Here is a 14502-nt window from a genome sequence, read left to right on the forward strand (position 1 = left end):
GGGAAGATTATCCTCTTCTTCTTTGTCATCTTCAGGAATTGTATCTGGAACTAAAGGAATGGGAATAACTTTCTTCAGTAATCTCCCCCTTTGCGTCCTTTTCACATTAGGCCCAACCTTAGCCTTCTTAGTAGTGGAAGGAGTGGCTTCTTCTTCTTGACCAGGTGGTGACACCTCTTGTGCTTCCTGCTCCGTTTCTTGTTCCTATGGGGCACTTGTTCAGTCTCTTGATCCTGAACTGCTTGCTCATCTTGAGGCTCTACTTTTGCCGAATCTTGCTAAGGTTGCTGAGATGGTTGGGCCTAAGCAATTTGTTCTCTCCTCTTTGTTTCCCTCTTTCTTTTATTCTTTCCCTTATCCTCCCTAAAGTACTCAACTTCCCTCTCATGTCAATGCATCGTTTCCAGTCTAACTAGGGATTGAGCAGGAAAAGTTGGTATTGTAACCTTTGCACTTCTACCCTTAATTGGGCGTGCTGTGGCTTGAAAGATAACTGCCTGAGGAACTGGGTCAAGTTTAGAGGGTTTCTTAATCCATTCTCTTGTTAATTGGATTATATGACTAGCCCTTTGGTTAATATCTGCATTCTCATCCCTATTAATCTCTGCATTCATAATTGGCCTGTCGTATATCTTATCGTGGTTATACAAGGGATCCAAGACATCTTGAGTGTCTTGGTGAACAACCTTGAGCGGGACCTTTATTTCTAAGGCGCTTCCTGCCAAATATAGAGTCATCCTACAATAATCCCTTATTCGGATATCATAGTCATCTATTGCATTCATCCAATGGTCTTCTATAGAATCTTCATGCGCAAACTCTTTCCCTGCCAAATGTTGAACTCTGCCAATATTGTCAAAATAAGGACAAGGGGAGTTGTAATCCTTTAAGGGATATTAATCCCATTCTGAATCAAAGGTCATGATATCCTATTTTTGTTTGACATCAAATGCACTTATGGTGATTGGCCATACCCATGTTTTCTTATGCTATTTCCTCACTCTATCATACACAGAGGTGAGTTGTCTAGCAATCTCCAACAGAATGAGTCTATCCGACAGATTTCTTGGGAGCTTCTTTGGGTTGACCTATGTGCTGGCTACCCTTAGATAAGTGAATGTTTTAAACTGGATGTAATAGGTACCGATCTTTGTGATCCTTGTTGCTGCCTCTACTAACATCCTCTTAGCATGATCACCATCTATGAATTGGATGATTGCAAATATGAAAGCATCATTCACCATCCGGTATTCCTTGCTCTGATCTGAGAGATTTTTCTTCACCAATTGGGGGTATACCACATAAGGCCATGCATTAGCATCTTGTATGCTCCCCTTCTTAAAAAGACTTGGGTAATCTGTCCTTCTAGCCGCCAGTGAATACGCCATGTATGATGTCATATAGAATCTTGGATCGGCTTGTACTCTTATAAGTTGCTCATGCAGATTATCATTGAGGATAATAGCCCAGTCTATTGGCATTTTGGCTGTTTTGATTGTATCTATGAAATGGACCATCCATATATTAAGATGTTCAGCTGCTGGTAAACCCATGACTCGGCTCAAAAGCACAATAGCGTATCCGATGTCATCCTTCATATATCCTCGGGTCATGCCTACCTTTCCAGCTCTACGTCCCACAGGTAAAAGGATTTAATATAAAAGAAGGGATTGTGAGGCACCATAGAGGCTATTTAGGTAATTTGTAATAATACAATTACCAATAGAGGGGATGTAAGAACCCCAACTAGTTCAGTTCTAACAAACCATCAACTACTTTACTTTTAGATGTTTGACATTTCGTCAAACACTTTGCAAGCATACTCTAATAGTTTCAAGTGTGTTGTTTCTAGGGGTTTCGGATTTTCTAACAAGGAAATGATATGAAAGCATCAATTGCAACTAATGTTCCAGCTCTAAAAATTAGAATCAATGGAAATTCTGTATGTATCAATTCTGAAGGCTGCATGAAAACTAACTCTGTTTATTACAAATGATGATGAGACTGGAAAATTCTCAGTGCTTGATACAAGTTGCAACAGACCTTCAATTTCCCCTTTGAGTTACATCCAATTCACCAATTTCTAGGCAGCTATTGGCAAGACCATGATGCCAAAGAACTAAATGTACTGACTGGCCTGTAATGCTGCTCTGATATGAACAGATATGGATGTCCAGATAGATGTGTAGGCAGTGACCAACATAGAGATATCCAATGCCTTTGATCAGATGTACATGTGAGCCCAAAATTAATAATGTCTTGGCGTCCAAGACCGCAGGAGAAATGATATCCAACAGCAGAAATCTCCAAGCATAAGATCGCTGAAGCTTTATGCAAAATGTAACAACACCCAGCCAGGTCTTTGGCACCCAGAATTTAAATATTTAAACAAAAGTGGCAAATTCTCTTGATTCCAAACAATTTCTGTCAGCACTAATCTCTCTTTCCAAAGCAACAGGAAAATCAGACATGGAAGACAAATCAATTAGAATAATTGTCAGGCTTATCCACAATACCTCAGCTGTGGAAAGCACAATCAGCTTCAACAACTGTGCCCTCCAAACAAACCAATCCACTTTTCTCTGCAGTGGTAATGGAGACAACACCAACAAATTCTCTCCTCAAGCCACAGTAGGCACAGTATGAGGAAATCGATTTCAGACTTTAAAATCAAACCCTTATACCTCAGAAAGGGCACAAAATCAGGAACCGCAGAAAAGCCACAAAGGCAACAAAAACAAATAAATAATCAAGCATGCTTTTCTCAACAAATGGGCCTGTATTTATAACCTCCAAATCCCCGTTTGTTGCCAAAATGTAACTTCACTCAAGAAGCTTCACCACACAACATTAATTAGAAGCTTCCTTTAGATTCTCTCACTTGACTTGGCTTAACTAATTAATAAATGACACTTTCTAATGACAATTCAACTCTCAACTTAAGTGAAATTATAACTTTATAATAAGCCATTTAATAATTAATAATAATTCGGCCACTAAAAATATAATAACTCCCAAAATACTCATCATTTAAATATGTCGTCTAAAATAGGAGTCATACTTATTATTTCTCCATGTGATTAAATGCACTTTCCAAAAATAGAAAGGGTCCATCTTGATCAACACCAACTTACCAAAAATAGTAACTACACAAAACTAAGCCCAAATGAAGTCCGATCTGAGCCAAATGAAGACCAACTTGTAGCATTCTGAAATGTGGAGAAGATAAGACCCTCCCAAGCCAAGCCACTACCACAGAAGACCCTCTATCCACAATAATTAGCTTACGAGGATCACAATAATAGGCTAATCTGTGAACTTTGATGCCGACAATATTGGGGACATTACAGGGGAAAAGTTTCTTTTCATGATAGTAATTATGTGAATTGTTTTTTAATGCTAGCAGACTTAATTAATTATATGTGGATGGCAAACTAACTAGAAGAGGCAAAAGACAATTTGTTGACGTGTTGTAACTTCTGTCAGATTAAATTCTATATTTAAGATATATATGTATATATTATATTTACTACAAATGATTTCCTCAATGATAGTGTGTGTGTATATATATATATATACATACATACATATACATATATAATACTATCATTGAGGAAATCATTTGTAGTTGTTAAGGGTTGAAACCCGATGAGAGATCGGGCATGAAGAGGCACCTTTTCATGAGACATTCCCTTGAACGGGCATGTCTCTACCTTGTGGAGACATGTCCGGTCATGGATATGTCTGTTCAGTCCTTTATAATGCAGATTCCATCCTAAGGAAAGACATCAAAATCAATATATGTTCTGCCCTTTGGAGTTTGGTGACTACAATTATCAGATTCAGAATTACAAATCAATATTCAATATTTATCAATATTGAATTGTCATTTCATACACACTTGCAGCAATCCTCCTAAAATCAACATGATATCAGACCCAAGCTGCAAATCGAACACATTTGTCATTAGCATACAACTTGTGAAATGGGGCACTTCCAACATGAATACATATCCATGCCTGTGCAATGATATCATGCTCAGATAATAAAGGGTTTTGAGAAATCCGAATATCCTGCAAAATTTGTATACTTGGAACTTGTCGAGTGCATTAGACAAGAAACACAGGATTCAAATTCAAATCCATATTGTCACTTAATAAGACTGATAACAAGAAAAGCGATGTAGATCTTTTATTCTCGATGATGTCTAGCACGCTTCACATTGTCTCTTTGTCACTTTTCATCTTCCCGATCACGATTGTAAACCTTGTATGAAGTTAAGGACACTGATCTTTTATAGCAATAACATTGACAAATTGCCTATCCCTATAATAATAGTTAAGATCTCCATCCACAAAAATTCATAAAGAAAGATTGGAATGAGCGGGAGATGGAGGAATGCACTGTGTCCAAGTTTGCAGAAAGGAAAAAACATTAAGAGTATATTACGCCTATGCTGCTTACTGGGCAGCTTGTTTCCTTATTATATTTTTGGAAATTACTCTTACCAAGCAGCAACATCGTGGGCTACACCCAGGTTGCAAGATTACATTGCCCTATCTAAGACCGAACACCATAAACAAATAATAATAACTACCTCCATTAAAAGGAAAAACACGTTAATATTTGAAGGTAGATAAAAGTATCGGAATCTTCATAAAACAACATAGGAATAAGGAGAGATAATGGATGGATAAGGTGGTGATTAAAATAATATCAAGTTCCATGGGAACAATAATGAATGTAGGAAGAATCAATAATAAAGGGCTAAGTTATAAGGAGGACCAAAAGGTCAATGAGATATTAATAATAAGTTTACAAATTTTGATTTGGTAATAATGTAATAAGGTGTGAGTTTATTAATAAGAGAGGAGTGTTTGAAACAAATAGTAGATGGTAGAATGAAACAAAAGTGGATAAAAAAGTGAAGCATACGGACCTTCATTGGAGCAACTTGTATCAAATTGATATTTATATATATTTTCTTTATCAAATTACTACTGCATTTGTACTTACAGCAGTAAGGTACATTTCCATGAAATACTGAACTTCATCTTTGTTTGGTGTCACTAATTAGTTTCTTAGTAAGCTAGTTATGTCCTTGCTGAGTCGAGATCAATTATTCATGACAAGTCTATACATCTTTAATTTTTACTGTTGTATGACAGAATCAAATTGTACTGCTGCAAGTCTGAAGACTATTTTCCTCAAGTTATAAAAGCTGATTATATACTGGAACATGTAATTTCTATACATTAGCTGAGGATTAGCAGAATGAGTTGGTTTACTCTGAGATATAAACACTAGGGACTCACCTGACTGTTTGGCCAAGGAAGAGGTGAAGAGGTGATAAAGAAATCTGCAATAACATGAAAACATAATCAGATATAACAATTATATATTATTTTAAAAAGGAAAATTACTTTATAGCTCATGCATGTCCAATTTATTTTTTGTTGTCAAGTCGAATGGTTGGTTTAAGTACCAGGATGCTCAGTGGCTAACAAGGTGTTCCATGTATATTCCGAGTAGGGAGGGCCTTTCTAGTTAGAGAAAGTGTGGGGATAAATTTAAGGTCCGTGGTTGGGAGGTTAAGCCCCTGATAGTGTTTCCCCTCTCCACAAGATGTTAGGACGTGTATTAGATAAAGATAAGTTGAGCATTCAAACATTTTTTGTTAACATGTATTTTAACTTTTATGATATTTATACAAGTAGAAGGTGTGATGGATTAATTTATATTGTTGAATTCAATTATTTCTTTTGATGTAAGCAACCTTTCTCATCTTGAAATTGGTAATCAGTTAGATTGGATGATCTTCCAACTAAATACGGAATATACCTATAAGATTGTTATTTCAGTCTTTCATTTATAAGAATAATGATTATGAGCATATCTTCTAATCTTATGCTATTGCCATAGTTAGCAATATGAAGAAAATGAATGAAACAGGGGTATCAGACGCCTCAAATGATACAGTGGTATTTGATGTCCCAAATGATACAGTGGTATCTGATGCCCTAAATGATACAGTGATATCTGACGCCCCAAATGATATAGCGGTATCTGACGCCCTAGATGATCCAATGGTAATTGATGCGCTAATCAACACGGTGGTATGTGATGCCCTAAGTGATCCAATGATAGTAAATGCCTTAATTGATACAATGGTATGTGATGCCCTAAATGATCCAATGGTAATCGGTGCCTTGATATAGTGGTATTTGACGGTAGTCATCATTTGATTTTGATATAGATGTATTGAATGGTAATCGTCATTTAATCCTAAGTGGTATTTGTGGACTAACTTGGGTGTTTGCAGAAGCATCCCTAGATTGATTTCGGTTTCGAATTCGATGATATGTAGATTTTAATTTCCATAGTAAATTCATTGATGATGTTTTCAATTGTTAGTTATGAAATTTCGTTTAATTGATTGTAACCATTAATCTCATTCACATGAACGTAACTGATATAACTGTCTTCCTATGAAAATGAAGTAATAACTGTATTTCTTTGATATGTTAATTGTTAGTTAAGACCTGGGAAAAGTGGTTGTTACATTTTCCTTTCTCCTCGGGGATGTTCTTACATAAAAAGGAAGCTTGATATTAGATTTAGAGGGAGTTTGACACTTCATTAGAGGCAACATTGGATGAGAAGCTCAGAAGATTGATATTCAGAGGGAGTTTGACAATCCATGTGGGTGACTGCATGATTTTTATGGGTTTGCCCCTTGTGTACATATTGAGGAAGTCACGACTTCCAAATGATTATCACTTGTATTTGTACAAGTTAATTGGAAGGTGACGATCTTATGATAACTTAATCTTCTATTATGATGGATATCTTATGATGTCTAAGCAGATCATGATAGATTATATCTTGCATGGTGGACTAAGTTCTTTAAATAGACCATGAATGTTCATATGGTAAATATTATTGAGGATACATGTGCACATACTTTATGAACATTTTGAGGATTTGGTGAATGTCATGCAACTTGATGTTCATGATGCCATCACTCAGAGTACTTGGTGAATATCATGTGACTTGATGTTCAGGAGGCCATTACTCAGAGTACTTGGTGAATATCATGTATCTTGACGTTCAAGAGGCCATTACTCAGAGTACTTAGTAAATATCACTTGACTTGATATTCTGAGGCCATTACTCTTGATATCATGAGATGATATCTAAATGGTGGGTATCTTCTGATCAAAGATATCCTTAATCATGCCAACTTGATATTACATTGAGGTAATATCTATGTGTTTATCCTCCCTAGCTAAGAGGGAGTGTTAATGTTTTGTAGCTTCGGTTGGATTATATATATATATATATATATATATTAGAGATTGGGCATGAAGAGGCACCTTTTCATGAGACATGTCACTCATGGATATGTCTATTCATATCCTTTATAATGCAGATCTGATCCTAAGGTAAGACATCAAAACCAATATATGTTTGTCCTTCGGAGTTTGGTGACTACAATTATCAGGTTTAGAATTACAAATCAATATTCAATATTTATCAATATTGAATTGTCATTTCATACACATTTGGAGCGATCCTCCTAAAATCAACACAATCACCAAGGTTTCCAATCACAATATGGAACTTCTATAAAACTATATAAGATGATTTTCCAAAAATTAATAATACTATTAAAGGATGGCACAAAGGATCTAGGAAATTGCTTTAAGCATTACAAGAGAATAAAATAGAGAAATATATGGCTTGGGTTATTCTGGCTTGGACTTTTATGACCCTGGCTTGGATGCAAAGTGCATGAAGACTTCATTACTTCAAGAAAATCAAAGTCAAGGCATTGAACGAGACATCAAGATTGTGAGTACAATCAAGTTAAAATCATGACAATATTGAGGAAATTTGAGAAGATGAAGCAATTTGGAAATATGCCATCACAATTGAAGGCTTGATAATGTTGAGTATTGAGAGAAATTTTCTCATCACTAAAGGATTGATCAAATCTATGAGATGAGGATGCTAAGGTGACACCTACTTGTCTAATCACAAAATTCAAACATTCAACTTTCTCATTGGTTCTCAAAAGCATTGTAATAATCTTATTGGCTCATAGAGTGGTGCCGTCATGTAATTGGCTGTTAGGCTGGCAACCTTAATTAGGGTTTGTAGGGATAAATCCTAGCCCTTGATCTTTAGTTTACATTGGTCCTTCATCTTGATTGAGCAACAAAACCTTCCCATTTGTAATAGTTAGGGGGGTAGATTTTGGATTCATTAGAGAGGAGCTAGTAGTGGATGTAGAGTAGGAGATGATGATGAAGTTGTTGCTTTAATGCTATGAAATTGATTGATGATTCATTTTTGGTCTTTATGGTGGATTGCGTAATGTTGCTTTGAAGTATTGCATGACCACTTCAATTCCTCACTTAGAATAGATTTCATTTCACGTTATGTAGAAGTAGAAGTAGATGAATGGAAAATATTAATGATGGAGCTAGTGTCCATACCTTTTGGTACTTACTGATTGTGAGTAGCAGTACAAGTTTAGTATGGGCCTAAATTGCAAGTGGTTAACTTCTATTGGAAATGTTCATTTGGATTGCGCCTTCATAGGGTATTTGGATGCATATTGACAATGTGAAAATCATTCCTGCATCCATAGAAGATGATGCCCTCCTATGACTAGTTGATATGATGAAGCAAGGATTGGTTAGAGGTTCACAACTTCACCCCATCATCAACATTGTCTTACTTTCTTAGAGTTGCATAGCTTTTCTTTCCTTGCAGTTTATTTGGTTGGAGTTGGAATTTAGTGCAAAACATTCTTCCCAAGAGAGTGCGGATTCAACCCCTTCTTGGGAATTTGTACCCAACATCTTCAAATTTCCGCTCAGCATAGGGCAGCAACGATCAAACAAAGGAGGGATTCCAAATTTAAAAGACAAATGCTAATGACAAGCCGGCCTGTAGGGGTTTGAAAACAACTCAAATAAATGAATCTCATTGGTCAAATTGTGGGCAAGTTGGCCTCTTTGTAAGGGCAGGTCTTTTCAAATCTAAATCGCTATTTAAAAGGAGGAAAAATGAGTAAACTTCAACATTGCAATGAAGTAAATTTAGCTCTGCTTACACCTGCAAAATTTATCGTTGTTTCAACAGATTTATCGTTGTTTCAACAGAGAATTCATTACAGTTGAGGCAGTGAATTATCTGAGTTTGTGGCAGGAAATGTTCCTACTGGCAATGATTTATAGGCAACTAGTTAGTCTCAGATTGGCAGTGAATGAATCCCAGATTTGCTACGAGCGAAATCTTTTAGAGAACTGTGAAGTGTTACCAAAGGACTGAGGCGATATGAAATTTTGTGGATCTGATTTGATTGTTCCAGATGTCAAGTTATTAATCAGGCCTAATCTGAAAGTATATCCTTGCTAATTTATAATGATGATAAGCCTTATTCCATGTTGCTTATCAATTTTGAGAATTTGATGTCTTTTTTTCTCTTGTTTGCAGGGAAGACCATTGAAAGAGTTGGCCGATAAGAGAACAAGGAGACTTCAAGAATGCGGCCCAAATTCAAGATTTCAAGGTTCTAAGCGATGCCTCAAGTTTGAGCTTCACAACTCTGTGTGAGAGGGGAGGTGCAAGGTTCAAGTTGGGCTATTGAAAGACATCTTTGACCACATGACTATCAAATCCAAGTTCACAATTCTGCTGGAGAGGAAGCATGCATGCGGCTGTAAGTAAGACTTCAAGCATGATGGGATATCAGATGAGAAGATAGATCAAAGTCAAGACATTAAAGTGAAATTTCAGACTGTGATCAAGGTGAATTTGAAGACCAAGAATTAGATCAATTCTGCAGTTTCAAGATGCAAATCCAATCACTATGAGAAGATATTAGAGGATGGAGAAGATTCAAAGATCAAGCAATTTGTGAACATAATCCATCACATTCATGCATAGAAGTAGAAGAGTTGATCAAAGTTACAATAGTTGAGTGTCAAAATTTTCTTCATCATAACATACCTTACAACATTCGAGCAAGAAATATTTGCAATTTTAACACAACATTTCACAAGCCAAGATTCAAAACACACGTTCTTTAAGAGATCTATAGGAGAAGGATAATGAGATGGCAATTGGTTTGTCTTCTCCAATTAGAAGATTCCAAATTCAAACACATAAAATTGCACCATGTCAAGTGTCCCATTTTCTCATTGGTTGGAAAAATCTTTGTAAGTTTCTTATCGGCCCTGATTTGGAACCCTAGGGTAATTGGTTGTGAATTTGCAAACGAGCTATCTTCATGCAGGGGTTCATGACATGGCTTAACTACCTCTTGTGGTTGTAGAAGATTATTGGTTGTATTGGGCATTAACAGAGTCGATCTTCTGGTGCAATGATAACCCCCATCATTCTATTAAGTGGTATCATTCTAACCTTGATCATTCTAACAAGGGGGATTGTTGGACTAACCACTAATGTTCCCCTTTGGGATTCTTGACATGGCTTAACTGCCTTGTGTTCTATAAATCTAGTGGTTGTATCAGGCATTAACAGGTCAATCTTTTGGTGCAAGTACAACTGTAGTAATTAACAAGTGGTATCAGAGCTTGGTCATAGTTCGAATCCACACAGGCCACAATGAGTAACGTTGGGAGAGGCCTTGTTGGTAGTGGGCTAGCGTCTTTTGCGTGGTTCTTGACATGGCTTAATTGCCTTTTGTGGCTCTATGAGGCTATTGGTTGTATTGAGCATTGACAGGGTCGATCTTTTGGTGCAACGACAATCCTGACCATTCTAATAGGCCCTTGATCTTCAATGAATCTTGGCTCTTCATTGAAATGGAATTCCTATTAAGGTCTTCTCATTTGTTATTCATTAGCATTAGATTAGATTGGAGGAGAGCATTAGATTTAGACCAGGCTAGATAAGGGAGAGACCTAATCAAATTGTTGCTATGATGCTTTTGAAGTAATGGAATATTCATTGCTGGCTCTTAATGGCAGATTACTTAATGTTGCTTTGAACTATCACATGTTTTCCTCAATCTTTCACTCGAGTACATTTCTTTCTATGTTGAAGTAGTTTAGTTCAATGGAAGTAGTTGTGGATATTCGTGTGATTGACTCAACAAATCCAAGCCTCTAGCCTCTTGTTGATAGTAAGATTGCCTTGTGTGGTAAGCCGATGATTGAAAGCAGTTAACTTCAATTGATATTTAATCGTTAGTTTGCATTCATTTGATGGGATTATACAGGAGATATTGGTGTGAAAACTATTTGAGTGTTTCTTAGAAGCTTGCACTAGGTGAGAGAAGTTGTTGATAATGGAGTCCTAGTCCATCCATGATTCCTTGCATTGCTAATTTCCTAGTTAGAAGTAGAAGTAGGACTTCGAGTTTAAGTTGAAGTGGAAATTGAAAATCAAGACGATTTTTTCTTTGCACTTTGTGAAGCCAAATTATTACGAGTGCAAAAGGTTGATATCTATTGAATGAATAGCGTAAGTCCCCTAAGTGTCCAACTAGTGTTTACTAGAAAATTATATTATTTCACCAAGCAGTATCCACGATAGAAGAATCTTGAAGTCATCTCATGATCTTACTTTGGAAGCTTAACATGAGAGACGACCTTATTCAAGAAAGGATTCAATAATTGGAGTGGAATAAACTCACATCAACATTGGGTTGCCCTATGTATAGATTGCACAAAGTATATGCATTCTTGACTTTATGGGAGTCTTCTATGCATGAATTTTTTATGCACTAAAGGTTATGTGGGGAATTTAGATGAATTAAACTCTCCTCAATGTCAGTGATGTTTTATCCTCGGGGTAATAAGAGAATCAACAAATGGTTTAAGGCTGGCCGTGGAACTCACCACCAATGCAATTGCTTTCCTTGCCTCTTCCTTTCAGCTTTTTTCTCTTTATATATAGAAAATGGGGTATTCATTTCACTTTTGACTTGCTCCCCCACTTGGGGACACAACTGAACATCCTAGCTAGTAATGCAAGCAAAAGGTGGTATTTGAATCGATTAATATCTGTTCTCATATTAGCAACAATGGCATGTCACAATGCCTGTTCTCATATTAGCAACGGTGGCATGTCACAATGCTCTTAAACTCACCCATTATACCATGCTTCCATGGAAGGTCCTTTCTGTTGACACCTTGCATTACATATTGTAGATTCCAGTCCCAGACAATAAAAAAAGAAGAAAATATCTACAGCATATCAAGAACATTTTAGTTCTCTCGAGTTTGAAGGTTGGAATACAAAAGTAAAAGAAAAGAAAACAAACACCTTTCCCAATGCAGTCCAATTGTTGATAAATCCTTAAAACGCGCTGAAGTGAACACTCAATTCTAACAGCCAATATTTCTATTGTTGGAGATGAAAATTTTAAAGGAAAAAGGCAGAGTTTTATCAACTATTGATTCAGAGAAAACAGTAACAATTTTTTGAGGGGATACCTAATAAATAACTTGGGTTCTGCAGGTTTTGGCTTGTGAGTTACTTGGCCCACATATTTACTCACGAGTCAATTGGTCTTGAGATTTACTAGTTGGATTTGTGAGAATTGAAGAGTTTGCAAGCTAGGCTTCTGCAGCAATGGCATTACTGCTGCGGAATAATTTCCACCCCATTCATGTTTACACAGTGTTTCAATGTCTGATACGATCCTGCCTTCTTTGTGGCATTCTTGGAAACCTTTTTCTTATGCTTAAGATGACCTGATGACCTTTGATCAAAGATTACTCACTTTACTCCACCTCGTTGTGGGTAATGCAGGATTATATTTTCCCCAGGATTATTCTGCATCAGTTATTATTTAATTATCAATTTGGATTCCACTTCTTAACCTGAGTGGATGGGGTTAAGGTTCTAAATGTCATCTTATTGATGTTTTGACATATTTATTATTTTACCTTATTAGCTGCTTGTAGAGCACAGCTAGCTCTGCTTCTACTCTTCATCAAAATGTATGGATATAAACTTCTTTCTTTGTGCCTGGATGACCTCTTAATAACTTAAAAAAGTACTTGAACTGATTTACTTTTTCTCAAACTTATGGTGCCAGTATGCTTGTTTTAATGTTTGAACACTGCATTGTAGTTTGAAGTTATATTGTTGTAGTTATTTTCCTTTACTTGCTTCAGGATCATCCATACACACTATAGAAAAAGTAATAAAGCATATATCTTGATTTCTAGGTCTGTATTAATGTCTACTGTTGATGAATAATAATAATTAATGTGATTCTCTGGGAGGCCGATCTTTGTTAAATGCATGTTAATTAGTATGATATTCAGAACTAGGAGTACAGGAAAAATAATTGTCTTCTTTTCTGTTACAGTGTCTTGAAGAAATAAGGAACAGGAAGAAGAGTAGTTTCATTGCATTTGCAGCGAAGGTGTCTTATATGAAAGTTGGTTTTAGTTTGGAATGTGGCTGCTTGGATGCTGCTGGCAAATCTTCCAGAGAACTGATTGGCTTGTTATCTACAGTTTCCCTATGTTTGTGCATTTTGTTATCTTCACATTCGTGGCATTTGTTCAATGCTTTCTTCTATTGTGCTATAAATGTATTATTGCTCATGTCGTTATTATCTCGTTGTATAGAACAGCATTGTAGACACATATTCATTGATTGACTGTTTCTGATTAGTATTTTATTTTGATGTGTGGGATACTTGATTATTCTACTCCATTCTTTCAATTCAAAATATGAGATTGTCGTCAGATAATTCTCTTTTAGTTTTTTCTCTTTCATTTAGCTAAATACTGACATATTGCTGTAGATTAATACAATTATATTTAAATTACCTTTCAAATGTTTTGAAGTCAATATGATGGATAAGATGTTCCTACCATCCGGTGCATGCTTTGACTGATGATTATCCAAAAACAAGTGTAGTTTTATTGTTTTTATAGGCAAAAGTGGCAAGCCACTGGTCTATTTATTATATAAAAAACTGGTTCAAGAGCTCCTGGAGGAAAGAACCAGAAAGAAAACCTCCATTACTTGCTCAATTACAAAAGGTGTGAGTTAATTCATTCTATGATTCTACATACTCCATTCCTCCAATACATATATCCAATTATATCCCCATTACAAAACTCATTGTCGGAGATGAGCCCCAAAAGAGCCCATAGATTACTCATACAATACCTATGACTCCCAACTATATTTATACAGTATGTATAAACAAATCAGATTGCAAGATTTCCCATAACATATGCCAAAACTGCAGATAAGAGTTCTTCATTGGAAGGTCGGGATCATTCATGGACGTTCAGCTGCCTCAACCTCAAAAGTAAGATCCTACCATATTACAGAAATGGAGCTTTCCCAGAAGTTAAACCATGGGCAAAAATGGAGGACACAAGTCTGTATTTGTATCTGGGTCTGCAGCCATTTGTTAACTATGCTTAGCTCATTCAACAAAATGGGACACACTTTTTTTTTTGATGGACAAATAAGTTGAATATTTAACAT

General features: G+C 36.2%; 1 protein-coding gene across 2 annotated transcripts in view; it reads left to right on the forward strand.

Moving 5' to 3' along the window:
• LOC149542467 (syntaxin-71-like) overlaps window positions 1-13750 on the forward strand; it is a 52169-nt gene extending 38419 nt beyond the window's left edge. Inside the window, exon 9 of one of the 2 annotated variants that reach the window (XM_089797410.1) lies at window positions 13361-13750. In XM_089797410.1, the coding sequence (XP_089653536.1) occupies window positions 13361-13376 (16 nt within the window). In that variant the 3' untranslated portion in view covers window positions 13377-13750. Of the gene's footprint in view, window positions 1-12501; window positions 12584-13360 lie in introns of those variants that run through there. The other variant, XM_089797409.1, reaches the window with a different exon arrangement.
• Window positions 13751-14502: the final 752 nt, after the last annotated feature.

Source organism: Cupressus sempervirens, chromosome 8, assembly GCF_028749045.1.
Source record: "Cupressus sempervirens isolate cs-2001-9-10 chromosome 8, ASM2874904v1, whole genome shotgun sequence".
Classification (NCBI taxonomy): Eukaryota; Viridiplantae; Streptophyta; class Pinopsida; order Cupressales; family Cupressaceae; genus Cupressus; species Cupressus sempervirens.